At 42.9% G+C, this 27,543-nt stretch overlaps 1 protein-coding gene across 1 annotated transcript in view; it reads right to left on the bottom strand.

Annotated features, from left to right (window-relative positions):
- p2rx4a (purinergic receptor P2X, ligand-gated ion channel, 4a) overlaps positions 1-25,786 on the bottom strand; it is a 38,732-nt gene extending 12,946 nt beyond the window's left edge. The window contains exons 1-3 of the mRNA XM_034078729.1: positions 25,665-25,786; positions 17,173-17,308; positions 17,029-17,100 (exon numbers count right to left, since the gene is read on the bottom strand). Coding sequence (XP_033934620.1) covers positions 17,029-17,100; positions 17,173-17,308; positions 25,665-25,786 — 330 coding nt within the window. The remainder of the gene's footprint in view (positions 1-17,028; positions 17,101-17,172; positions 17,309-25,664) is intronic.
- Positions 25,787-27,543: the final 1,757 nt, after the last annotated feature.

Consider the following 27,543-nt stretch of genomic DNA (forward strand, 5'->3'; position numbering starts at 1 on the left):
TCATTCACACGTTGAGAAAAGACGGACTCCACCGCCCGGAGCTAACGGAGCCGCAGTGGGCTAGCTCCGGGACGCCGGCTGGAGCTAGCCCCCTGCGGCTCCGTTAGCTCCGGCGGCCACCACTGGGATAATTGGGTCCCCTATTAACATTTGCTCCCGTTTAGCATTATGGGCGTCATAGCCATAGACTATAAAAGTCTTACCCAAGGCTGAATCATAAACTAAAATGTATATGTATGCATAAAGGGTTACGTCCTTAGCTGGCTAATAAGTAGCAAGCTAAGCTACCAAGCACACAAACACCTGCGAACGGGGTTAACATGTATAATATTATAATTTTAGACTTTTTGGAAGTTCTGTTAGTACATTCAAGCGCACAGCACAACATTTTAATTGTCTGGTATTTGTAACAATATTCCCTAAAAGGCACAATCACCACGAACACGGCTAAAGGGTCAAGTACAGTAACTACAACTAACTAACGTAGTAGCCTCTATGGTTGTAGCCTAGCTAGCAAAGTGGACAAGTTGCTGTTAGCTGACAGTGAGGCATGCACGTGTCCATCAAAGTGACCACGCCCTAATTTATGCAAAAGCTTTAAGGCTTAATATTAATTAAACAGATGAGTTGAGAAAAAATTCACCCCCCACACAGTAGTCATGAAGGGGGAATCTAACTATACAGAGAATATGGTTTTTTGAACCACGATGTAAACATGTTTATTTCTGCTGTAAAGTTGGGCATTTTAACATGGGGCTCTATGAAAATTGCTCCCTTCTGCAGCCTGCTCCTACTGGCCACTAGATGAACTGCAGTGTGTGGCACTTCCGTATTGGCGTCCCGGCTCTTCCCCAGAGTTTGCCGCTTGGCATATATACCCGGTTCCTCCATCCAGTATTCACCAGTTCGTCGTTTCACCACGCTGGTAATACGACTTGGTAAATTCGCTGTAGCTAATCTATAGAGGCTTTGCATATGACGTCACGGGTGACGCGGCGTCAGCCCAGCGGCCATACTGGAGTACCAAAACAGACACCGTAATACTCATAGCCTACCTGTTTTTTATCGGACATATAATGGTGAACTTCTGTGCTATTGTTGGCTGCGGCAACAGAGGTGATCGAAACAGGGGGCCAAAGTGATTTTACAGGCTGCCGGCGGTTATAACACACCAGGGTGAAGCAATGTATGCACTTTCAAAGCGTCGACGGGAAACATGGCTCAATAGGATCGGACGGGAGGATCTCAAACCATCCAACCACAACTATACTCGCGTTTGTGGGGATCATTTCATGTCAGGTAAGTGTCAGGTTTTACATACAAACATTCAAAATCAACATACAACCCACTTACTAAGACATGTATCTTAACAAGGACATATGAATCCTGGAGTCTGTGTCATCGATCGACATATCAGATTGTGGAGTATCTACAAAACAAAGTCATCCCTTGGCTCAGGTCATCTTCCCACCAGTCTGTCAATCCCCTGCAGTGCTTCGTTTAACTGTAATTTAAAGAAATTCCTCCCCCTACTGGCCATTTGATTATATGTAAACAGTAAAGGCTGTACAGTCCCTGGCACCTTTTCAGAGGCTTTTGGTTTCCTCAATTATTAGGGCCTGAGCACGTAGTGCAAAGACCTATTGAAATCGTCAGTATTATTATTCTTCTGTTACCGGTTCTGCACTTTCGACCTGTTTTTGAGGGGGTTACGACACTATTCATGTAGCGACATTTGGCAACGCCGCCAGGACCGGTGAAAATGTTAACATTCTGGATTCGATGGGAGAACATTTTTCAACTTGCTCTCTAGCGCCACCTGTGTAAATTCAGTGTTTCGAAAAATGTACAAAGTCGCAGCGTAAGTCTGACGGACCTGAAATGTTGCACACTTATCCGGGTGGAGCAGCTCTACATATTATCCTCTCATATCCCGAAGCTCCGCCTACTTTGATTTGTTTTAAATTAGCATAATGTGAAAAACATTGAAATATTAAGTTAAATTCCAATTTCTTGATTTTCCAAACCAAACTTAGTGCACAGCATCAATGGAGGGGCAGACACATTACCGTACAAAATGAGCACGAGGTGTGGAAAAATGTGGCCGACATCAATCAAAACGTATTAGCAAAAGGGTGTGGCCTACACATAAATGCTCACAATTCATCCAAAATGTATCCAAATATCACAGATTTCGGTGGATAGGTTCAGTGTGTCTTGGGGAATAGGCACAACAAACAATGTTCATTTCGAACAATAGGGGGCGCCAAAAACACAACTAATTTATATCTCAAGAACCGATGGATTAAAAAAATATATATTGTCATAGACATACTGGCAGGGTGAGTATAAACTGAGATTTAAAGGGTCGCAACCAATGAAAAATGTGGGCGTGTCCTATTCAGTTTTTTCTCGAAATCGAAGGGTTAAAAAATATACCGAGCCATAAGTAGGGGAGAAAATGAGTTACGGCCTTTAAATTCGGAACGCATGTCACAGCCCACAACCTTTTCCAGACTGTAGAAAAAAATCGGACGTTTTAGCAAATATGTCTCGGTAGCGCCCCCTATTGTGCGGTAGTCAAATATAGTTTCTTCGAACTACCCGAAACTTGGCACAGAGATTCCTCATGGAAATGCGGACATATTTCAAAATGGCTTCCATTATCTCCGCCCCCCATGAAGTCGGCCATTTTGAAATATGTCCATTTTAAGCCCTTTTTTCGCATACTTGTCCTAGGAAAATGATCGGAAAAATGTCAAACCAGGACAAGATCAGCCCATATCCAATGTGATGCTAAATTGCGAATGAATAGTCGACTGCTCAAACGGGGAGCTCGTAAGCTAACGGAACATGTACCAATTTTGACGATTTAAATGCCACAAAATCGCTAAAATGACTTTCGGACGCAAAACTTGGAACACACGTCACAACCCACGTCTTTTTCCAGACTGTACAATTTTTTTTTACATTTTTGTACACCAGCTCAGTAGCGCCCCCTATTGTGCGATAGTCACATATAGTTTCTCCAAACTACCCCAATCTTGCCACAGACATTACTGATGGAATTGCGGACATATTTCAAAATAGCTTCCATTAGCCCCGCCCCCCAGAAAGTCGGCCATTTTGAAAAATCTGTGTTATTCATGCATTTTAAGCGCTTTTTCGCAAACACCTCCTCGGGAAAAGATCGGGAAAATTCCAGTCCAGGACAAGTTAAGCCCTTATCCAATATCATGTTAAATTGCGAATAAAATAGTTGCTAGCTCAATCGGGGCGAACGTAAGCTAACAGAGAATGTACCATTTTTGACGATTTACATGTCTCAAATGACTCCAAACTACTCGCATATAGTTTTCCAGATATTCACGAAACGCTGTATACACATTACTATTAGGATGGCACACAAATTTACCAGCAACAGCTCTGCTTATTAATTTCCCACATTAACCATAAACACCCAATACATATAAAACTCCTAAACAATGTATGGTGAAATGTTTTCCATCTTTGTTTTTCTATCTAGGACTACAAACAGTATTTCCACTACAAGCACAACAGTAACACATCTTTCTATGCAATACAATAGAACAGTATGTGTTCACAGCCAATCCATGATTTAATGAGTATTTCCTTTGTGCCAAGAGCTGATTTAGTATATTGCATCAACGACCTTTTCAATTAAATTGACAATTCTTTTGTGTAATTAATAGTGTGTGAAACCAGGCAGAGTGAGTGACATGGTGTTCATTTCCACTATGCCAAAGCAGTTTACAGTTGCTGACGGTGTAAGGTAATATATATTGTAATTGTATGTAGCTGTGTTCAAAGGAGTACACGTTACAAGGCCGTGCGGGGGGAGCTGCCAGACCCAGATGTCCTCAAAGTCAGCGAGGTATACAAGGACCTCTCAGCAGACATCTCACCACGAAAAAAAAACGAATGGCTCACTACTCAACTCAATCTTGTGCACAGAGCCTATAGAACACATAATTTAAACCAGCAGGATGTAAACAGAGGAGAACAGCCGGTCTGATTTAGTGCCATGTGATTATCCTGTAATGAGTAACATACACAGTGTTGATCGACTATATAAACAGTTCATTTATTGTCTCGATACATGTGTTGTGTAAGACATTTGAATCAATTTGATACGTCAATATTAAATGTACCTTTATTTTGAAAAACTTTATTGTGAATGACAAACCGAATGTCACATTTCCGGTATTTCCGGTTTAGGGAGAGACTTAATTCAGGTAGCTTGCCTTGGCTGTCTGTGTGCGCGGAGGTTTTGTCGTCAACAGACTCATTAAACTACCCACTTCTCGGTACATAGAAACCCTGCTCCACGGTCAAACGTGAGTAATATCGCAATTGGTGTGTTATACTGAAATGTGTTGACCTATACTTTATACTTTATTTATATATATGTATGCTTTTCATTGGAACACGCGGTGGGTGTGTGCAGTGCTAATGCTAATACCTAGCGCCACTTGTTTTGATGTATGTTTTTGTTGGTAACCTCGCTAGTTTGTATCTTTTAGTGTTGAGGTGGGCACCGTTAGATTCTGTGTCTCCTTGCGGTCATAAACAATGTGTTTGATGTGGAGCTAGGATAAGTAATAAGGGAGCTAGGAGTGATTTTCGGTGCAGTAATAGGTTAGCATTTTTCGCTCGGGGCTAATTCAGAGGCTCACTGGTAGCATTGTGTGTTTTTTGTGAAAAAATAAATGAAAAAGATCAGTTAAATTAGTTTTTTTCCCGTTCTATGGATATAAAATATTCATAGTTTATTAAATATTAAGCTTCCTTAGACGTTGTTTCCTGAAAATGACGCGATTACGGGTCTGTGGGGCCTAAGACGATAACAGAGTATGTTTTATTTTTATTTTATTTATATTTTCACAACAGTTGTATTTGGATGGAATGAATACCTATAGTGACAATACAAAGTAATAAAATGATTTTTACAGTGAAAACGTTCAAATGGAACTGATGGTTCCCAAATTACCCAGAGGTGAGGTGGACTTTATTTTTCTAAACCTCTCTAAAAAGGTCAAATTTCACTTGTTTTGCATCAATCTTGATACAGGGTACTTATTATATGTTATAGTTTGGATTCCTAAAGCTTTTAGTCTACTAAACTCATCATTCAAGGGTGGTTTTCACTATAAGTAATGGTTTTTTTTTAGGCGGACATTAGAATTTACATGTTTTTACTATGTTCCATCTCAATTTACTTTAAAATAAAAACATCTCTATTGTACGGTGGCCCTGAAGTGCAAGAAACCACAGCATTTCACAAAACACAACAGAATTTCGCAAAACACAACAGCATTTCACAAAACACAACAGCATTTCACAAAACGCCACAGCATTTCACAAATCGCCACAGCATTTCAGAAAACACAACAGCATTTCACAAAACGCCGCAGCATTTCACAAAACACCACAGCATTTCACAAAACGCCACAGCATTTCACAAAACACCGCAGCATTTCACAAAACACTGCAGCATTTCACATTGGACGGAAAGGGTATTCCTTATGGAGAACACTTATTGTTTGTGATATTGTTTGTGGACAGAGCCAGCCAGAGAAGCACTGCTGTGATTGGTTGTTTTCGCTGCCAATCAAGAAATGACTTCGTGATTGGACCAACACATCAGCCGTTAGCTGTTAGCACACACTCAGAGCTCACAGCTCCTCATATCTGTTCAGAAACTGGACAAAAGTTAAAGATATGCAAAACACAGACTGTCTATGTCATGGTGAATACAGTCGCTGCTTTATTTATGTCTGTATGATGTTGTTGTGAGTGTGGACGGAGCAGCTACAGGTTAGTTTAGCCTGATCGATCCGATTCCGATTTACATGGAGATCCGGCCCGCCCCCTCTCCAGCGTCTTTTTTGAATCACAGGAGTAAACACAGAATTAATGCTTTATTAATTCATGGTTTTTAAGGGGCTTATCTCCATGTAAATACTATGGTAGACTACCCAGTTACTAAATCAGCCTACTATCACCTAAAGAACATATCTAGGATTAAAAGACTAATATCACAGCAGGATTTGGAAAAACTTGTCCATGCCTTTATCTTCAGTAGACTCGACTACTGCAATGGTGTCTTCACAGGTCTCACTAAAAAATCTATTAGAAAGCTGCAGCTGATTCAGAACGCCGCTGCTCGAGTCCTCACTAACACTAAGAAAGTGGATCACATCACTCCTGTTCTGAAGTCTTTACACTGGCTTCCTGTGTGTCAAAGAATAGATTTCAAAATACTGCTGCTGGTTTATAAAGCACTGAATGGTTTAGGCCCAAAATACATTACTGACCTCCTGCTAAACTATGAACCATCCAGATCTCTCAGGTCTTCAGGGACTGGTAAGCTTTCTGTCCCCAGAGTCAGAACTAAACCTGGAGAAGCAGCGTTCAGTTATTATGCTCCAAATATCTGTAACAAACTCCCAGAAACCTGCAGGTCCGCTGCAACTCTGACTACTTTTAAATCCAGGCTGAAGACTTTTCTTTTTGTCGCTGCTTTTAATTGAACTATTCATATCTTAAACTGCACTGTAACTTTTATCCATGTACTTTTTCTTGTAATGTTTAATTGAACTATTTATATTTTAGACTGCACTGTAACTTTTATCCATGTATTTTTCCTTAATGTTTATTTGATTAGCTTTTCTTTTTTAATGCTTAATGTCTTTTTTTTTGTTTTTGTAAAGCACTTTGAATTGCCTTGAGTTGAAAAGTGCTCTATAAATAAACTTGCCTTGCCTTGCCTAACCCAATATTCGCATCGCTCTAATCGCTTGAGTTTCACCGCGGCTGTCAGCTGTGTTTGCTCCTGTCATTCAAACAAGATGCGCTGGAGAGGGGGCGGGAAGTATCTCCATGTAAATCCTATAGGAGATACCAACTACAACAAAATGAACATATTTGACAGTGATTTAATTGTAATACACGTTTCAAAGTGATGCCGAAGTAACTAATACTGATAACGGTTAGTAAAAACCATGAATTAATGCTTTGACAAGTCTGCAGACAAGACGGCAGGCGAAAAGCTTTTAAAATGCGTGTTTTCAGAATGGAATCGGATCCATCAGGCTAAACTAACCTGTAGCTGCTCCGTCCACACTCACAACAACGTCATACAGACATAAATAAAGCAGCGACTGTATTCGCCATCTGTGGTTTGTACATATTTAACTTTTGTCCAGTTTTTGAACAGATATGAGGAGCTGTGAGCTCTGAGTGTGTGCTAACGGCTGATGTGTTGGGAGGGACCGGTTGGGACATATTGCGCTGTCGGACGTTGACCAATCACGAAGCGTCATTTCTTCACTGGCAGCAAAAACAACCAATCACAGCAGTGCTGTCTGGCTGGCTCTGTCCAATCATAAACAAGAAGTGTTCTCCCTACGGAATACCCTTTCCGTCCAATGTGAAATGCTGTGGTGTTTTCTGAAATGCTGCTGCGTTTTGTGAAATGCTGTAGCGTTTTGTGAAATGCTGTTGTGTTTTCATTTTAAGTCATACGCTAATATTAACCAATACACAGCTTCAATTATTACTTTACTTACCTTGACCACATAACAGCTGTATTGAAGGTTTGCTTTTTGATCAATAAACACAACAACAAAAAGCAAACTTCACTGGTATGGAACATACATGGCCTAATATCAAGAGGAGATGCGTTTATTGAGTAAACAAACAGTCAAGGGCAGAACGTCTGCACAACCCACTGCACCGCACGCCACGGTTAACCTGTTAAGCCGGCGGGGACCCTGGTTTTTTTTCCCACGACACTGTGTCTCAGAGCATCTTAATATTTAAAAACCTATTAATGTGTTATACCAGATTAAAGAGAAGAATCTCAGCTAACTGACGATAAGAACTATTTTTACCGAAACAAAACAAAAGTCTCACAAGAAGCGTTAGCATTAGCCCTTAGCTAAAACGGGCAGATGCTACTTCCGGTGCTAACTAGCAAAAACGACCTTTAAAACTTAATGTTTTCTGCACAAACTACATATCATCTGAAAGCTGATACTCCACAGATTATTTTTGTTATAGGTATCATCACTGTAGGACACAAACTCACTGAGCTATCAGCCAGAACAGAGAAGAAAAAAAACAACAGTTTTCAAAACCATAACAATAAGTATGTCTTACCGTTGCTGTTTTGTGATCAAAGCTCTTGTTCAAGGGAATAAAAACGCTGCTTAAGGTTAATCCAATGTCTCTTAGTCACTTTAGAATTGTTCCCGATAATCTATCATTACATTCATGGCAGCAGAGTAGGTATAAAGTTTTGCAGTCCCGAGTTAATGCTGTCTCACGTGCTGTTTACGCAAACCTCTCTCTACTTGACGTAAGTGTTTAGCGGGACTTACTAACTGTCACTCGATTCTATTGGCTCCAACGGTTCAGAAAAGGTGTCAATCACCCAAATCGACCAATGGGTTCCAAAGATATGATCCTGCGTAGTATAAACTACGCCCGCTCCATTACGCATTACGCAGCCAGAAGGGAGAGCTTCACCACCGAGGCGAGCAGGTGCTAGAGATGCTAGCTGACGATAGCGGGGCTTTGATCATACCAAATGACTCTTCGTCGGATGATGAAGATCTCCTCCAGCCAGACCTGGATCCGGGCAGTAGTGACTCGGATGTTGAACTTCCACCACGGGAAAGGTATGTAATCTCTCTGTTTTTATATATATTACTTATGTGTTTGGTGGAACTGCGTCACAGTGCTAGCTTAGCCACGAAGCTACAGGAATGATTAGGCAACATGCTAAATAGTTTTACTTGTCTTTTTGGAGTTACATTTTCTAAATGAATGGCCAGTGAATGAATATATACATGCGTTTACTTATTTATTTGGTGTAATATTATTTATTTATAGTCCAATATTATCCTTTTTATATATTACTTTTGTGTTTGGTGGAACTGCATCACAGTGTTAGCTTAGCCAACAGGAATGATTAGCCAAAATGCTAAATAGTGTTACTTGTCTTTTTTGAGTTACATTTTCTAAATGAATGGCCAGTGAATGAATATACATGTGTTTACTTATTTATTTGGTGTAATATTTCATTTATAGTCCAATATTATCCTATAAGTATAAGCCAGTGAATTAATCTAATCTCTTTGTTTTTCCACATTTGTTAGATGCAGCAGGACAAAGCCACACACCCAGAAGACTGTCAGGGAGCAGCTTGCTGCAGAATTGTTGGAGTTTGCTGAAGGCCCTGCTGAAGGCCCTGCATCTCCACCACCCCCTCCTCCACCACTCACATGCATTCCCGAGTATTATGGGGAAGATGCAGTCCGGGACACGAACGTTTGCGAAATTACGAACGGCTCATTTCGGAGGACACGCGCGCATCTGCTTGACGCTGGGACGACCAGCGACCCTCCCCTACAGGCGCTCGGACGCGAAGGCCCGCCTACAACTGCGTGCACGTCTGTGACCGCAGTTTTAATTTGTCATGTTCCAATGTCTTGACACCAGCATTTTAAATATATCTAAAGTCTGACTTCGCTTGTCAAAAGAGGTCACATTTGTATTAATTAACAGTTCACCCAGGATATAACTGACCTACAATCTGATTTATTTGCAGGTAAACCAGTGGCACTTTTTGACAAAAATCATCCTGACTGGGCACCGTCTGTCAAATTGGGCCACAAGAAAATTACAGCACCTTCCCCTGCTACACATGCCAGGTATAAACGCGCCAGAAAAAGGTCATCCATCGCACCACTTGATCTCTCCAGCATGGTATCTGATATACCATCTCCAGAAGAGCCCGCACCAGTCCTGGGAGCCACTGGGGAAGAAGAGGAATGATTGAACCAGAGACTGGCACTGCAACTCAGACTGATTTGACTGGTGAAATGATTGACAAAATGTCATTTGAAATTAATAATGTAACAACAGAAAATGTTAACTTAAAAGAAAAGCTTGTAAAGTCCACCATTTCAGAGAGTACATTTAAGGGCAATGATGACCGTGTGCGGTTCTACACTGGACTTCCTACTTTTGCCATTCTAATGATGGTATACAATCTTGTGGAACTGCACATCAGTGTGAACGCTAAGAGTTCACTGTCTAAATTTCAACAGTTTATACTGACACTAATGAAATTAAGATTAAACCAACCCCTGCAAGAGCTGGCTTATAAATTCAACACATCCACATCTACAGTATCCCGTGTGTTTACCTTGATTATCGACGTCATGTTCAAACGTATGAGTTTCCTTTTGAAGTGGCCATCTCGAGAGGAACTCCAACTGACGATGCCTATGGATTTCCGCACTCATTTTGGTACTAAAGTGGCTGTTATAATAGACTGCTTTGAAGTTTTCATTGACAGGCCATCAAATGTAATGGCACGGGCTCAGACTTGGTCAAACTACAAACATCACAACACCATAACATTTCTGATAGGAATCTGTCCGCAGGGTGTTATATCATTCATTTCAAGGGCATGGGGTGGCAGGTCCAGTGATAAGCATATTACAGAAAATTGTGGCTTCTTAGATAACATTTTGCCTGGTGATTTGATTTTGGCAGACCGAGGTTTCAATATAAGTGACTCAGTGGGTTTCATGTGTGCTGAGGTTAAGGTGCCCGCATTCATGAAAGGCCGGAAACAATTATCAATGAAAGATGTTATTGACACAAGCAAAATTGCTAACGTGCGAATTCATGTTGAGCGTGTCATAGGATGTGTAAGGCAGCGATATATCGCTGCCTTACACATCCTATGACACGCTCAACATGAATTCATTTTGGGAGGACCAATTCCTATAGATTTTTTACTTTCTAAAGATGTAGATGGGATTACATTGATGGATAAAATAGCTGAAGTGTGCTGCGACCTGAATAATGTGTGTGATACTGTAATACCTGTTGATTGAGCCTTTACATTCTGTTACACCCCAATCAACCCATATCAGATTGAAAAATATGATATGTTTGTATTGTAATTATTATTACATTATTGTCAATGTTGTACTTGGTCAATTAAATGTCTTGATAATCAGAAAAGTGATTTGGGGTTTGGTTGTGTAGGGGAATGTTTGAACAATTATTTAAGATGTTTTCAGGCATGGAAGATTAATGTTTTTCTCTCAAGTTTTCTATTGTCAGATTGGACACATCCCAAATTGCTTGAATGTGGTTTCAGACCTGCACTGCGCACTAGAATAGTACTGGTAGAATATTCAAGCTTGGGTAAATACATTTGGACATTTTTTTCCGCCATTTCCGCCATTTTTGAACGCTCCCGCCAGTAGAGTGGTACGAGTGGTACTCCAACATGGCTGCCGCGAAATCCCGTGACGTCATTAGGAAGCCTCTATACTCTCTGTGTTCTTGTTATCCTTACCTTGTGCTCTCTCTGTCCAGTATCCGTCTGCCTACTCCTCTGCCTGCCACGTCCAGCCATCAACCCCTCGTCTGTGTTCCTCCGTGCTTCCACGCACACCGGCTCAAGCCTGTCTACTCTCGCCGGCTCTGGATCCCCGGCTCTCCTCGCCGGTGTTTCCCCCGTGCTTCCACGCACACCAACTCCAACCGGTAAACTCTCGCCAGCTCAGAATCCTCGGCTCATCTCGCCAGCGTACCTCCGTGCATCTCCGCACCTCCGCTGGTGATAAACCCTGGCCCAGGATTAAGTGGACATCTAATCCCTCTTTTTGTCTCCTGAAGGTTTTTTTGGTTAATAAACCTTTTTTACCACATACTGTAAACTCTGTCTCCTCTTCCTGGTGTTCAGCATTGTGAGTTCAATCCTGTAAACTCGTGGAGAGCTTAACAATTTCTTACTGGTCTTTTTATTCAGCTAAGCTACATCTGTGCTAACGATGCTCCGTAGCATACAAGTTAAAACATAAAAACAAAACCATAAAATTAAAGTAAAATACTGTAACTGAAATAAAGTGCAAAAGCAATTAATATACAGGAATTGTCCTTAAAGATTTTACGGAAAAACACTTTCCTCTCTTTTCAAAATCTATTGTCTTAAAATGTTACATTCAAATACCTTAAATAAAGTTCTGATGAGAAAAACAGTTTTTAAAAAAAAATTTAAATTAGATTTGCATGATCAAACATTAAAAATGTTCTGTGGTTGTTTTGGCGTTCAGTGCATACAAGAGGTGTAAGATTATTTTAATACCAAAACTATATTGAAATAGAGTCTAGCTTGAACAGCAACTACATAGCTGTAACATTACTGGGTTATTTGGTGATAACTACCAAAGTAAAAAGTAAAGTAAACTTCAGACGCAGACTTCACGTAGCTTCTCAGACGAGAGGGGTGGCGACGAGAGTGTCACGTTACTTCTCTTGCGGCATAGTTCACGGCATGGTAGGCGACGAGAGGGGTGGCGATGAGAGTGTCACGTTACTTCTCTTGCGGCATTGTTCACGGCATGGTAGGCGACTAGAGGAGTGGCGACGAGAGTGTCACGTTACTTCTCTCGCGGCATAGTTCACGGCATGGTAGGGGACCAGAAGTGTGGCGACGAGAGTGTCACGTTACTTCTCTTGCAGCATTGTTCACGGCATGGTAGGCGACGAGAGGGGTGGCGACGAGAGTGTCACGTTACTTCTCTCGCGGCATAGTTCACGGCATGGTAGGCGACGAGAGGGGTGGCGATGAGAGTGTCACGTTACTTCTCACGTGGCATAGTTCACGGCATGGTAGGCGACGAGAGGGGTGGTGACGAGAGTGTCGCGTTACTTCTCACGCGGCAGAGTTCACGGCATGGTAGGCGATAGTGTTGCACGGTGTACCGATACTTAAAAGGTACCGCGATACCCTGCCGTTAAAAACGTTACGATTCCTCCGTTTCATTAGTATCGGTACTTTAAGAATGACGGGGGAAAGTACTCCGGTGAGAAAGCGCCGTTTTAATAAGAGCCGTGTGTGTTCAGCGCTCTGCTTCCACTCCCTGCACTGCAGCCGTGCCTGCAGTCCCTCCCCTCTCAAGCACGCTCTAAGTCCCTCCCCTCTCTCGTGCACACGCTAGCTGCCAGAGCATGTGAGAAAACGAGAAGCATGGCTGCAAGTGGGAGTGCAACTGCCGCTGTGCCTCGGCTTGTTGACAAAAAAGACGCGAGAAGCGAAAAACTAAAAAGTTGTTTATAGATGATGCTTAATTGTATTTAATACAAATTCTAGTCAGTTATTTAATGTATTGTTCTCATTGTTTAAAAGTTTGTGTTATGGTTCTGGTGTGAAATAAAGCACAATAATTACATTTAAAACTGTTTCCCTTTTTTTAAGAAAAGTATCGAAAAAGAATCGGAATCGCAATACTTGACTTGGTATCGGTATCGAAACCAAAACGTTGTTATCGTGACAACACTAATAATAATTCCTTACATTTATTATAGCGCATTATCAATGACTCAAAGCGCTTTACATATACACACATTGCACATCATACATGCAATGGGCAGAAACTGTGGACAATACCCACAGGAGCAAGTTCAGGTGAAGGGTCTTGCCCAAGGACCCACCGGCTTTACAGACGCAGCAGCGGCGGGTTTCACCCCTTGATCTGATGATCATTGCAGAGCGCACTGCGCCACACCGTCCATCTTCACGCCTCGAGGTCATCGAGGCGCTTTTACAAGTATACATTAGTATCATACATGTACTGTGGACAATACCCACAGGAGCAAATCCGGGTGAAGTGTCTTGCCCAAGGACACAACGGCCTGACGCAGTGGCGGCGGGAGCAGGTTTCGAACTGGAGTTCCCCAGCACTCCCCCTTGATCTGATGATCGGATGCACAGACCACTGCGCCACCCGACTCAACTAGTCTTAAAGATCTAGTTGAGTCTTAGCCATGTCTTAAAAGTTAAGAAGGATTCAAATAGGCATTGTCATCTTCAAGTGGCTTTCCTAAAACATTGAAATGCTATAACTGAAGCACATGTGGTTGGCTTCCTTATTCAGGGAAGACAAAAAAGAATTAGCATGGAATATAGTTTACCACTAGTAGGCGACGATCGACACGATTGGCTGCTAAGTTAGTTCAGTCTTTGTCACATATCACACCTCATAGTTGGTTCAGTCTTTGTCACATATCACACCTCATACAAATGACACTTCCCAACCTATCGGCTATAGTCGCAGCTGTGTGTCTGTGTATTCAGCAGGATGTCTGCTGGAGGCTTATGGCGCATTTCCACTGCAGGGCCTTGCACGGCTTAGTACGGTATAGTTAGGCCTTGGTAGGCCAGGCTCACTTTATGCTGCGTTTCCATTACAGTTTAGGAACTGGGGTAGTAACTATAGTAACGCAGTGTAGGCGGAGCCGTGACGTCATCTTCAATGCGAAACACAAAACCAACATCAGCCGTTAGCTGTTAGCCGTCAGAGCTCACAGCTCCTCATATCTGTTCAGAAACTAGACAAAAGTTAAACAAGTTCAAACCACAGACTGTGTATATACACTATATATACTGCGTTAGCTTAGCCGATCTCCATTCAGAAAACACACATTTTAAAAGGGTTTTTGCCTGCTGTCTTGTCTGCAGACTTGTCAAGGCATTAATTCATGGTTTTTACTAACCGGTATCAGTATGTTGTTACTTCGGCATCATTTTGAAACGTGTATTACAATTAAATCAAGGTAAAATATGTTAATTTTATTGTAGTTGCCAGCGATTCTCTCTCTAGTTTAGCATACTCCGGCCGGTTGTTGGCCCGGAAAGAACCTCGATTTTGGAGAGCCAGAAAACTGTGAAAAAGTACCCGCTAGCCGGAACTATGCCTAGTGGAAATGCAACCAAAAACGGGCCGGGCACGGCACGCTTAAACCATGCTCCGCACTGTAGTGGAAATGCGCCATTAGAGTAAAGTTGTTATATATATACAGGGTTGGGTTGTAACGGAATACATGTAACGGCGTTACGTAATCAGAATACAAAAATCAAGTAACTGTATTCAGCTCGCGTTACATTTGAAAAACGTGTAATCTGATTACAGTTACTTTCGTAAACCTGAAGTGAATACATTTTGGATTACTTATTGGAATTATTGGTGAAAAGATTTCCTCTCAACATGTAATATTCATTAGGAGTAGGTACAGCCGATTCGAATCATCAGAGCCGCCGCAGATGGACCAAAAAAGCGTTTGAAAAAAAAATCGCGGGTCCGCTCGCTCAGTGAAACAATAACAACGAAACATGGAGGAACAAAAGTCTGCGTTTAAATCGTGTGTGTGTGTGTGTATAAGTGTGTGTGGTTAAAACACATCAGCCTGCGGTCGCTCTTTAGCCTTACTAATGATTATTTCTGAAGGTATACACAGTGAAGGCGGTGCGTGAAAGGCACTGCGCGGCACGCTCCTCTTCTCAGCGGCTGAGTTAACCCTCCCGCTGCTTCCTGTTCCTGGCGCTGCAGAGATTTCATTAAGTGAAGGAGGTGTTCCTTCTATAAAACAGCTGTGGGCAGCAGATACTGTGAGTGTCACGGACATGAATTCAAAGATCAAGGCAGACTGGTGCACACAGTCTCCTGTTTTGCCAATCCGGTGCTTAAACAAATATAGCTCTACACCCCTGGCCGAAATGTCCTTAAAATGAAGTCCGAGTTCGACATTTTAATTCATGTCCTGCCAACACTGGCAGGACAGAAGGCGACACGCCCGTTCTAAGCCGTGTCCTTCACTCCTCACAAGCTGCATCCCCAAAAAGTGTATTATGTTGTTACATTGTTTCAGATGTGATGTTTAAGCCATTAAAACAGTAAAAACACGTTCAGTTTCCTTTTGCTTTTTGTGTCTCCTGTTCACCAAAACATACCCATCTGTGATGGAAAAAGAAAGTAATCCAAAAGTAATCTAAAAGTAATCTGATTACGTTACTTTTTTAAGACACGTAACTATAACTGTATTCGGATTACTTTCAGAGCCATGTAATCAGTAATCAGTAACTGATTACATTTACAAAGTAACCCTCCCAACCTAATACATAATGGCACTGTTCTAACTGTAAATACTTAAGAAAGAACATGTCAAGCTGTATCAGAAACAATGCGCAGCGTGTTTTGGGAGTAATATGTTGTGTGTTTACATTAGTAAGCATGCTAACACTCAGAGCTAGCCATGGAGCTAACGCTGTAGGCTACTGGAGAGAATATGTGTAACGTAATGTCCTTGTGGTAAACCCTGCGAGAGAGAAAGGTTTGAGCTCCATACTGTTTCATAAATAAAGCTTGAAGCTTGGTTAGGAGCATAACATGGCATTTAATCACTGCAGCGTTTAGCTGAGATCTCCCGGTAGCAGCAGGGGAAAGCTGCATGACGCTACAAAGGGGCGTGGCTAGCAGAATCAACCTGTTTGCAACAGGGCTGCAAAAGAGGGGTATGCGCAGTATGAAGCATGGCTACAATGGATGATCTGTTTTCACATACATGTTTTGTATAGGTATGGCCCTACAATATATTTTTCCAATATAGCATAATAGGTCCACTTTAAGTAAAAGCAGTAATACCACAGATTCAAAATACTCTTTTACAAGTAAAAGTTCTGTTGTCAAAAGGTTACTTTAATACAAGTAAAGAAGTATGATTAGCTAAATGTACTTGAGTTTTAAAAAGTAAAATAACTCAATATACAGAATGGCTCTGTTAAATGTTTTGTATTTTTATAAAATATAATGTTATTGTATTATTATCGCTTACTGATAAATATAGGAGTTTTCTATGTTGTTGTTGTTATGAAGCACATTTTGTATTATTTTTGTATTAACAAATAGATTAGCAGTATACATATGAACACATAATGTTATTGATATAAATGTAACTAGTAACCACAAGTGTCAAATTAATGAAGTGCAGTGTGGAACATTTCCCTCCGAGATGTAGTATAGCAGAAGTATTAAGTAGCAGAAAATGGAAGTACTCAAGTAAAGTAGTTCAAGATTAAACTTAAGTGCAGTATTTATATTCCAAAACTGGGCACAAACAATGGGTGACAGAACAGACCTCTGGACAGTATCCCTGGACTTGGTTCTCCGTCGTGATCATTTTGGTGATGATGCAGAAGACTGAAGCTCCCTGTGGGTAGAGCACATCTCCATCACTGTGTCCTGCTGTCAATCATCTTTCCAACCACCCGCCCATCCTTACCTGTGTGGGAGTGACGTAGTCTGCAACATCCATCAGCTTGTCGTTTAAGACTCCAAAGCCCTTCACCTTGGTCATGACTGAGGACTCTATAGCTGTGTCCCTCACCTGGTAGGCCTTCTCATTGACAAACACCCACCTGAAGCACACACACACACACACACACACACACACACACACACACACACACACACACACACACACACACACACACACACACACACACACACACACACACACACACACACACACACAAAAGAGCCAGAAAAATTGACCAATAATATGTTCATCCTCTCATACCTTATGATATATATGGATCATGGCAAGTAATACAAAAAAAAGCTAGGCAAATGCTGGACGATAACTTCGAACTTTACCCAAAGCTCTTTGAGAATGTGTCGATAGTAATGGAAATTAAAATGACAATTCTCATGAAATTACTTATAAGGCAAACAATGAAGGGCAGTCAAATCTCTGTCAATGAGGACTTCACTGAATGTGTGAGACAGAAATATACTCAACTGTGGTCAAAGCTCAAAGAAGGACGTGACAGGTAATGGCATATTTGCAGAATTATCAATCTTGGGCCCTTCCAAACAAGTTTATGAGTTTGCTTTTGCTATATTTGTTGTGACTCGACAGATATGTTAGGTTTAGTTATGTTTTTATTTTGAAAGTAATCTTTCCTGTCATTTCAGATCCCACAGTTCCTGTCTTTGTGTGTTTCCCGCCAGTGAGATTGCTTGGCCCTGCCCTGATTGTTTTCACCTGTGCCCATCCCCCTCACCTATATATAGCCCTGGTGTTTCTCTGTTCCTTTGTCAGTTCGTTATGTTTCATGTCGTGAGCACCCAGGCCTTTTGACTCCTGATACCTACCTTGGGATTTAGACCTTTTGTCAAGTGAGTTTTTGTGTTGCTGTACAACTTTGTTTTGGCTTTTTATCTACTTTCTATTTTTTGTGAAAGTACGATTTAATTTGTGATTAAAGAACATTCTATTTTTGGACATCTGTCTCCGAATCCTGCTTTTGGGTCCTGCGTCCTGTATCTCGGTTCATAACAGTACGAACTGACCAAAATATGGACCCAGCGGATTCAGAGACAGTGAAGATAGCTCTGCGAGCTCAAGGAACAAGACTACACCAGCATGAGGAGCAGCTGGGCGCAATCAACCTGGGGGTGAGGGACCTGACCGGCCGTCAGGAAAACTTTCAAGCCTCAGTCAATACTCAGGTGAATCACCTTGCCGAACAGCTGCACCATGTCCTCGCTCACCTGGAAGCTGGTTCATCCCCTCAGCACCCTGCTGTTGCTCACACACCTATTGTTCCAGCTGACCATGTGCCACTCCATGTTCCACCGCCTCGTCTGGCATCTCCAGAGCGATTCTCCGGAGATTCCGGTGACTGCCGCCCTTTCATTGTTCATTGTGATCTCCATTATAAATATAACCCTGCTGCATTCCCCACTGATCACCCTAAAGTGGCCTTCATGTTGAGCCACTTAACGGGGAGAGCAGCGGCCTGGGCTACGTCCGAATGGGCGAGAGATTCATCTACCTGTAATTCGCTGGATGTATTTACAGACACTCTCAACAAGGTGTTTAATCACACGGCTCCTGGAAGGGAGGCAGCCAGAGCACTGATGCAGATTAAGCAGAGTCAGCGCAGAGTATCGGACTATGCCATTGAGTTCAGGACCCTTGCAGCAGATAGTGGCTGGAATTCTGCAGCACTGCTCGACGCCTTTTTGTCTGGTCTTTCGGATTCCATTAAAGACCAGTTAATACCTTTGGACCTCCCAGAAGACTTGGATTCTGTCATTGCACTGGCAGTTCGAATAGACAATAGACTGGCCGAAAGACAAAAAGAAAGGTTCAAGAGTGTGGCACGTCTGCCTCGACACCAAGGGGACACACCAAGCCATCGTCCCGCCTGGAGACCTCCTACCGATACTCCTCCTGAGAGAAGAGTGCTCCCTAGTGTTTCAGAGGAGCCCATGCAGTTGGGTCGGGCTAAGTTGACTCCGGAAGAACGTCTTCGGCGCATTCAGGAGGGCAGGTGTTTTTACTGTGGGGAGCAGGGGCACCTCCTGGCTTCATGTACAGCAAAAGATCGGGCTCATCAGGGACGAGGAGGACCCTGGTGAGCCGACTGTCATCTGGATTCCCTCCTCGTACCTTGACACAGGTACAAGTAAAAATAGACACACATGTTTTAACTCAGGGGTTCTCATAGACTCTGGTGCGGATGAAAGTTTAATGGATTGGGGGTTGGCCAAGAAGTGGAACTGTGGGGTAATTCCTTTGACGCAACCGTTAAAGGCCTCTGCTCTGGATGGTCGGTTATTGTTTACCGTTACCCATTGTACTATGCCCATTGAATTAACCGTAAATGCAACACATACTGAACACATGACTTTCCATTTATTTGACTCTGCTCAGCATCCACTTATTCTTGGTTACCCATGGTTAGTCAAGCACAACCCACACATAGACTGGAGATCTGGGAGAGTTAAGGGATGGGGAGAGGACTGCAAGCATTTCTGGTTGAGAGACAATAAGACTGATGACAACACTCCCCATGCAAGAAGGATGTACAGAAATGACTGAGGCTATCCAAGTACAGGAGCAAGATTTCCCTGACAAGTCCAAGGTGCCCAGTTGCTATTGGGACCTAAAGGAGGTTTTTAGTAAAGCCCGAGCCACTGCCCTGCCACCACATAGGCCTAATGACTGTGCAATAAACTTGGTACCTGGCTCCCCAATTCCAAAGGGTCGCCTCTACTCTCTTTCCGGACCCAAAAGGGAGGCCATGAACAATTATATTGAGACCTCCTTGCAGGCCGGACTCATTCGCCCTTCCTCGTCACCGGCGGGAGCGGGCTTCTTTTTCGTAGACAAAAAAGATGGATCACTCCGGCCCTGTATAGACTACAGCCCTCTGAACGCAATCACCATCAAAAACGGGTACCCTCTCCCACTCATCTCCTCCGCCTTTGAACTTTTGCAAGACGCCAACATTTTCACCAAACTGGATTTAAGGAATGCTTATCATTTGGTGAGAATCAGGGAGGGGGACGAATGGAAGACTGGATTTAACACACCTAGTGGACACTATGAGTACCTAGTGATGCCTTTTGGCTTGACAAACGCACCGGCAGTATTTCAGGCCCTCATAAATGAGGTGTTGGGGGACTTCCTGAATAAGTTTGTGTTGGTATATCTTGATGACATTTTGATTTTTTCTCCTGACAACATAACCCACCAGCAGCATGTCCGTCAAGTCCTCGACCGCCTGCTACAGAACCAACTTTATGTTAAAGCAGAGAAGTGCGAGTTCCATGTCCAAACCACATCGTTCCTGGGTTTCATCATTGCCCCCGGTCAACTAAAGATGGACCCTGCCAAGGTCAGTGCCGTGGCCAGTTCCTGTCAACAGGAAAAAACTACAGCAGTTTCTGGAGTTTGCAAATTTTTATAGAAGTTTCATCAGAAATGTCAGTTCTATTGCTTCCCCGCTACATGTACTTACCTCTCCTCATGTCCCGTTTGAATGGAACTCCAAAGCTGCTAATGCTTTTCAAGCTCTAAAGGAGATGTTCACCTCTGCTCCCATCCTCACCATCCCAGATCCACTTCGACAGTTCGTGGTAGAGGTGAATGCCTCCAACCTCGGTGTGGGGGCAGTTCTCTCTCAGCGGGCTGCAAAGGATAATAAGCTCCATCCCTGTGCTTTTCTCTCCCGTAAGTTGTCCTCAGCGGAAAGGAACTACGACGTGGGAAATCGTGAACTACTGGCAGTGAAACAAGCCTTGGAGGAGTGGAGACATTGGCTAGAGGGGGCCGCTCAGCCGTTCCTGGTATGGACAGACCATAAGAACCTTGAATACATGAAAAAGGCTAAGAGACTGAATTCACGCCAGGCTAGATGGACACTTTTTTCAGTCGTTTTGATTTTACCTTGTCATTTAGACCTGGCTCCCAGAACACCAAGCCAGATGCCTTGTCCCGTCTGTTTGACCCTGAGCCTGCTGCCAAGGAACCAGAACCCATCCTACCACTGAACCGTGTGGTAGGAGCGGTAACTTGGCAGATAGAAAAAGAGGTGCAGCAAGCAAATGTTGAGAGTCCAGCACCTAGTGAGTGTCTGCCTAATAGGCTGTTTGTTACAGTGCCCTTACGCTCCAAGATCATTCACTGGGCTCACACGTCACGTGGGATTAGAGGAACCATGTTCGCACTTAAGCAGCGTTTCTGGTGGCCGTCCATGGCTAAAGATGTTGGTGAATATGTGAATGCCTGTCCTGTTTGTGCTTGCAGCAAAACCTCTTCCATGCCTCGGGCTGGGTTGCTGCAGCCGTTGCCCATTCCCCAACGGCCCTGGTCTGACATATCCATGGACTTTGTTACTGGACTCCCGGTGTCTCAAGGTAAGACCACTGTACTAACAGTGGTAGATCGTTTTTCGAAAGTGACTCATTTTATTCCATTGACCAAGCTACCCTCGGCCAAGGAAACGGCGGAAATTATGATGGTCAATGTGTTCCGGATACATGGATTTCCCAGGGATATTGTGTCAGACCGGGGCCCACAGTTTGTTTCCAAGTTCTGGAAGGAGTTCTGCAGTCTCATTGGAGCCACCGCTAGCCTCTCCTCTGGGTATCACCCCCAGTCCAACGGACAAACGGAGAGATTAAATCAAGTGTTGGAGACATGTCTGAGGTGCTTGGTGGCTCAGAATCCCTCATCATGGAGCAAGCATCTAACCTGGGTGGAATACGCCCACAATTCTCTTCCTACCTCTGCCACTGGTATGACTCCCTTCCAGTGCGTCTTTGGCTACCAACCACCCGTGTTTGCTGAGACTGAAAAGGAGGTCTTGGTCCCGTCTGCACATGCCCTGGTCAGACGTTGCCATCGCATCTGGGCGGCTGCCCGTCGAACCCTTCTAAGGAGTTCTTCTTCAATGAAAAGGGGGGCTGACCGACACCGCCGGCCAGCTCCAGTGTACCAGCCTGGGCAGAAGGTGTGGTTGTCCACGAAAGATCTACCCCTCCTTCAAGAAAATTAGCCCCCAGGTTTGTTGGTCCCTTTCCAATAACGAAGATCGTGAACCCTGTGTCTGTGCGCCTGCGACTCCCCAGATCCCTGCGAGTCCACCCTACATTCCACGTTGGGAAGATCAAGCCTGTCAAGGAAATCAGTTTGGTGCCCGCAACTAAACCTCCGCCACCCCCCAGAATGGTTGATGGTGGCCTTGTTTATACAGTAAAGAAACTGCTGGCAGTCCGGAGAAGGGGACGTGGCAGGCAGTTCCTCGTTGACTGGAAAGGCTATGGAGCAGAGAATAGGATGTGGATCCCGTCTCGCTACGTTGTGGATCAGGAGTTGATCAGGGATTTCGACAGGCAACATCCTAATCTGCCTGGGCCGTCAGGAGACGTCCCTAGAGGGGGGGGGTAATGTTGTGACTCGACAGATATGTTAGGTTTAGTTATGTTTTTATTTTGAAAGTAATCTTTCCTGTCATTTCAGATCCCACAGTTCCTGTCTTTGTGTGTTTCCCGCCAGTGAGATTGCTTGGCCCTGCCCTGATTGTTTTCACCTGTGCCCATCCCCCTCACCTATATATAGCCCTGGTGTTTCTCTGTTCCTTTGTCAGTTCGTTATGTTTCATGTCGTGAGCACCCAGGCCTTTTGACTCCTGATACCTACCTTGGGATTTAGACCTTTTGTCAAGTGAGTTTTTGTGTTGCTGTACAACTTTGTTTTGGCTTTTTATCTACTTTCTATTTTTTGTGAAAGTACGATTTAATTTGTGATTAAAGAACATTCTATTTTTGGACATCTGTCTCCAAATCCTGCTTTTGGGTCCTGCGTCCTGTATCTCGGTTCATAACAATATTTTCCAATTTCTTAAACCTGTCACCTTCTACCATGCTGGTTCTGAGAACATCGTGTTTTATATACTTGCAAATATTACCCTAAAGTCAATTTTAAATCGACTTTCCCAGAAAAAACTTAGGACAAATCTAAATTCCCAAATGTTAAGAGTATGCCAACAGCACTTTGATTGGTTAATCAACCCGTTATACTTGATTAAGTCCAAAGTGGCAAAAATAATCTTTTCAACCATAGAAAAGATAGACTGGGCGGTGGGGTATCCATCTTTGTTTATTAAATTAACTTTGCAACATGATTTTGTAATTGGTTTCCCAGGCCTGGCTGTGCATAAAGACAACAGAGCTGTAATGTAAACTCTTTTTTTGATAACCTTGATCAACTTCCAAACACTATTGCCAGGAAATACAAACCCTATTTTGTAATTGATGATTAGAATATAATTGTACTGCAACCCAACTCAGAAAGGTTTTGTGCAAATGCCTTATATCTACCTACAGTATGTGACTAGTTATGAAACAACAAGTCAGTGATAGACAATATATTTAGCAACTCTACAACAAACATGGAGTGGCTAGTGTAACGCTTGCGCTTCTATTGGCTAGCGCTCCAACACATTGTACGTGATAGGCTAAGGGTGGGGACATTTCTAAGTGGTTGACCAATCACAACAGAGCCGGCCAGCTAACCAATCAGAGCAGACTGGGCTGTGGTTTCAGACAGAGGGTGAAAAGAGGTTCAGGCAGTATGAGAAAAATAAAGAGCTTTTTGAACATTAAAGCATGGAGATGTCCCAGTAGAGACACCACGTAGTACATACTGATATACACCTGAACAGGATCATAATAGGGTCCCTTTAAAAAAATACTTAAGACGTTTTTTTTTATCCATTCAGAGGGTCGGTTTAGACATTGTGAAGGAGTCATTTACCTGGGAGTGCTTATTGACATAGAAGTCAACGGATTAAAAGCACTCTATTTTCTGAGAAGGTTCAGGTCCTTTAGGAGATGCTGGACAGTGCTGAGGATGTTCTCTGAGTCAGTATTTGCCAGTGCTCTCCTGTTTGCTGTTGTGTGCTGGGGAGCAGGCTGAGGGTAGTGGACACCTACACACTCAACAAACTGATTCACTGTGTCAGAGAGGAGGATGCTGTCCAGCGGCTGACGATCCAACCACTGGGTCTCATAGACACCAATTTCCCCCATGAGCCATTGCCACCATATACATGTTTGTATATATTTGTATTCCGAAATTAGAGCACCGGTAATGTAACCCTATTTGCCCCCAGGCATTAAGGCCCTGTCACACTGTCCCGAAATTGACACCCGATGGACACACGATAAAGGAAATGTTCAAATTCGGCTGTGATCGTAGCAACATCGGGCCATTCGTGAGGGCATCTAAGCCATCGTATGACCGCCGGTGGAGTTTCTCAGGCTCCGGCAGCAACTTCGTGAGCGGCAACTTCGTAAGGCACTCGTGAGGGCATCTTGTCAAATCGTGTCATCTTCGTGTTATCATCGGTGCATTCACCCTCACTCTGATCGGGGCGAATGCCCAATGGCACCGATGATAACAAGATGCCCTCACGATGGCCTTACGAAGGGCAAAATTGACACACGAATTCAACACGAAAATGAACCTTCGCAAGGTCCTTCGGCAATTTTTTGGCATGCCAAAGATTTTGCCTCCGCTCACGAAGTTGCTGCCGGAGCCTGAGAAACTCCGCCAGCGGTCATACGAAGGCTTAAGATGCCGTCACGAATGGCCCGATGTTGCTACGATCACAGCCGAATTTGAACATTTCCTTTATCGTGTGTCCATCTGGTTGTTTTATTGCACAACAAAATCATGTAAATATATTATGTAAATAACCCAATTTGTGTTCTGTGAAACTAAAAAGGATATAATATATTATTTTGAAGGACAGTTGACAGGAAATTGTTGTTGTTATGGAAACAACATTACGGAGAAAACGTAATATTTTCTACATATAAAGACGGATAAAGTAAAGAACAAAGTCTGAAGATATCAGTACAGTATCATAGTACTGTAACATAATTGTTTTTGGTACTTTCATTGCAGTTGTATGTCTTAAATGTAATGTAAATGTTGCCTTCGTGTGTGGTTCGGGGCCATCTTCGTGCGAAATTCACAATTCCATATTCGTGTGTCCATCGGGTGTCAATTTCGGGACAGTGTGACAGGGCCTTTAATAAAATACTTCCTGTTTTTGACTTACTGTTGCTCCTTAACTAATGGTAGCAGTTAGTTCTTTGTTCTTTCCTCATCCGTTCCCTGGTTAACGCTCTCATTTGTGAGTCCCTTATTGTAGAGTGTTACTCTCTCTCTGCGTAGAGATATTCTGGCCCTTGGACAAGTGTCGTTCATGAGTAGCCTATTACTTGCTCATTAGTAGATATTATTATTAACCAGTCAGAGTTTGTGCAATATGAAAATGAATTACATTGACATTAATGTCTGACATAATACACCTTTCTGTGGCTGGCAGCTGCTGCTGTTTAATTTAATCAGATGAAATGTATTCAGTTTAATCATAAAATACACTACAATGAAGCAAAAATACTTACCCGATGAAATAAGTGATGATGAGGAGTTGGACGACGCGGTTTATGATGCCGATGGTCCAGCTCTTCACTACCACTGACTTGGTGGTTTCATAGGTGAAAAAGTTTTTAATACAAGACCACATTTTAGCAGTTTGTGTGTGAGTGTCTGGTATGAAGCAATCAAAGGAAGTATAAAAAAGGTCCACTATGTATGAATAATGGATGTCAGGCTGAGCGTGAAGTCCCAATGAAACAGTAATCACAGATCGCGGTCCCCAAATTTAGCTGAAATCTTCCTTAATATATTTTGTTGGAAAAAGAAAGAAAACAAATATTTCAGGTCCAACAGCAGTATCCAGATAACCAAGAGCTGGATCCCCTTGTCTTCATGGAAAACAAATCCCTGCAGTCTTCAGTTCATGCTCTCTTGCTGTATCTTCATGTATGATGGTGACTCATGTTAAACAGCTCTCTCGCATCTCCGTCTCCTCACTCTTTCTCTCTTTTTTTCTCTCTGATTCCCCCCTCCAATATCTAAACCACTCCCCACAGACGCCTCCTTCTTCTGCTCAGTGCACCGAGGACAATCACAATCAAGTTTTTTGAACAAAGGAATGGAAGAAATCATGCCAAATGTCATGAGAAATTGAGAGTAGGAAAAGTTCCATCTGTGTTCAGGGAGCCGTTGAAAATGGTTGGAAGATGTGTTTTACATTTGTGATGTAGTTATGCCAAAAACCCAGCAAAGAAGTCGGGAAATATGGTAGAATACGGTGTCTGCTGTGGTGGCCGTTCCAAGCTCTGTGGCGAAAGGCAGACAAACTAAAGATTAGGGGTAGATTCATTTTAACCGGAAAATAACTGCACGGTCGATAGGCCTATAGGATTATTTGGCTTTCTGCGAACACACACACTTTCTGTACAGTCATATTACAGAACAGCAAATACACTCTACATCATTCTGCATTTCTTAATCGCCTGGCTCATCTACAACTGACAGATTGCAGGACAAGAGAATATTGGTACCTAGGTATTTTAACAACCGGCGTAAAACATATGGATAATGAAATTAACAGTCAACCTATGGAAACTCTTAGCATTGCTAACATACTAATGAATAACTTAAAGTGGACACCTATCATGCTATATTTGAATAATATATTGTAGGGCCATACCTATATAAAACATGTCTGTGAAGTTATTTTTTCAAAATACCAAACAGATCATGCATTTTAGCCATGCCTCATTTCGCTCTATTTGCTCTTTTTTAGCCCCGTTTTTGCAAGAGCTGAATCTGAGAAGTCTTCTTCGCTGCTTTTGTGGCAGACTTTGTGGCATATGTACTACAGCGTCTCCAGCGCTTTCGAATGGCAATGGCCGTGGCTGTCTCCTCCTGATAGGTTCGAGAGTTGTCCATATAGGCGGAGCTCCACGTTTCTGACGTCAGAGATATTTCAAATATGTATCAGTCTGTATCAGCTCCGTTGCAGCCCCGTTTTTAGAGATTTGGGTATGGAGGAAAAAAGAGAGGGTTGTGTTTTCTGACACTTGGTGAGTTGCCTGACACACCGGGGACACATATTCATGTATAAAAGACATACAAAAGTGCATTTTGCATGATAGGTCCCCTTTAAAATGAAAATAATTCAATATCCCATTGGTACCATCTAAGGACATTGGACGTTGCACAATCAGTTTATGTAGCAGATAAATTCTGTGTAAAAAATGCATGATTTGATGGGAATTAAATCCATGGTGTTGAAGGTCGACCACAGAGAGTGGAGCAGACCTCACTGAGTATAAAAGGCTGCTATCAGGCCTGTGGATCTACACCCATTACACACCACAAACCATATCCAGGATATAACATTTCACTGTAATGAAATCAGAGCTGTCTTCA

The sequence above is a fragment of the Pseudochaenichthys georgianus genome, unplaced genomic scaffold (genome assembly GCF_902827115.2).
Source record: "Pseudochaenichthys georgianus unplaced genomic scaffold, fPseGeo1.2 scaffold_474_arrow_ctg1, whole genome shotgun sequence".
Lineage (NCBI taxonomy): Eukaryota > Metazoa > Chordata > Actinopteri > Perciformes > Channichthyidae > Pseudochaenichthys > Pseudochaenichthys georgianus.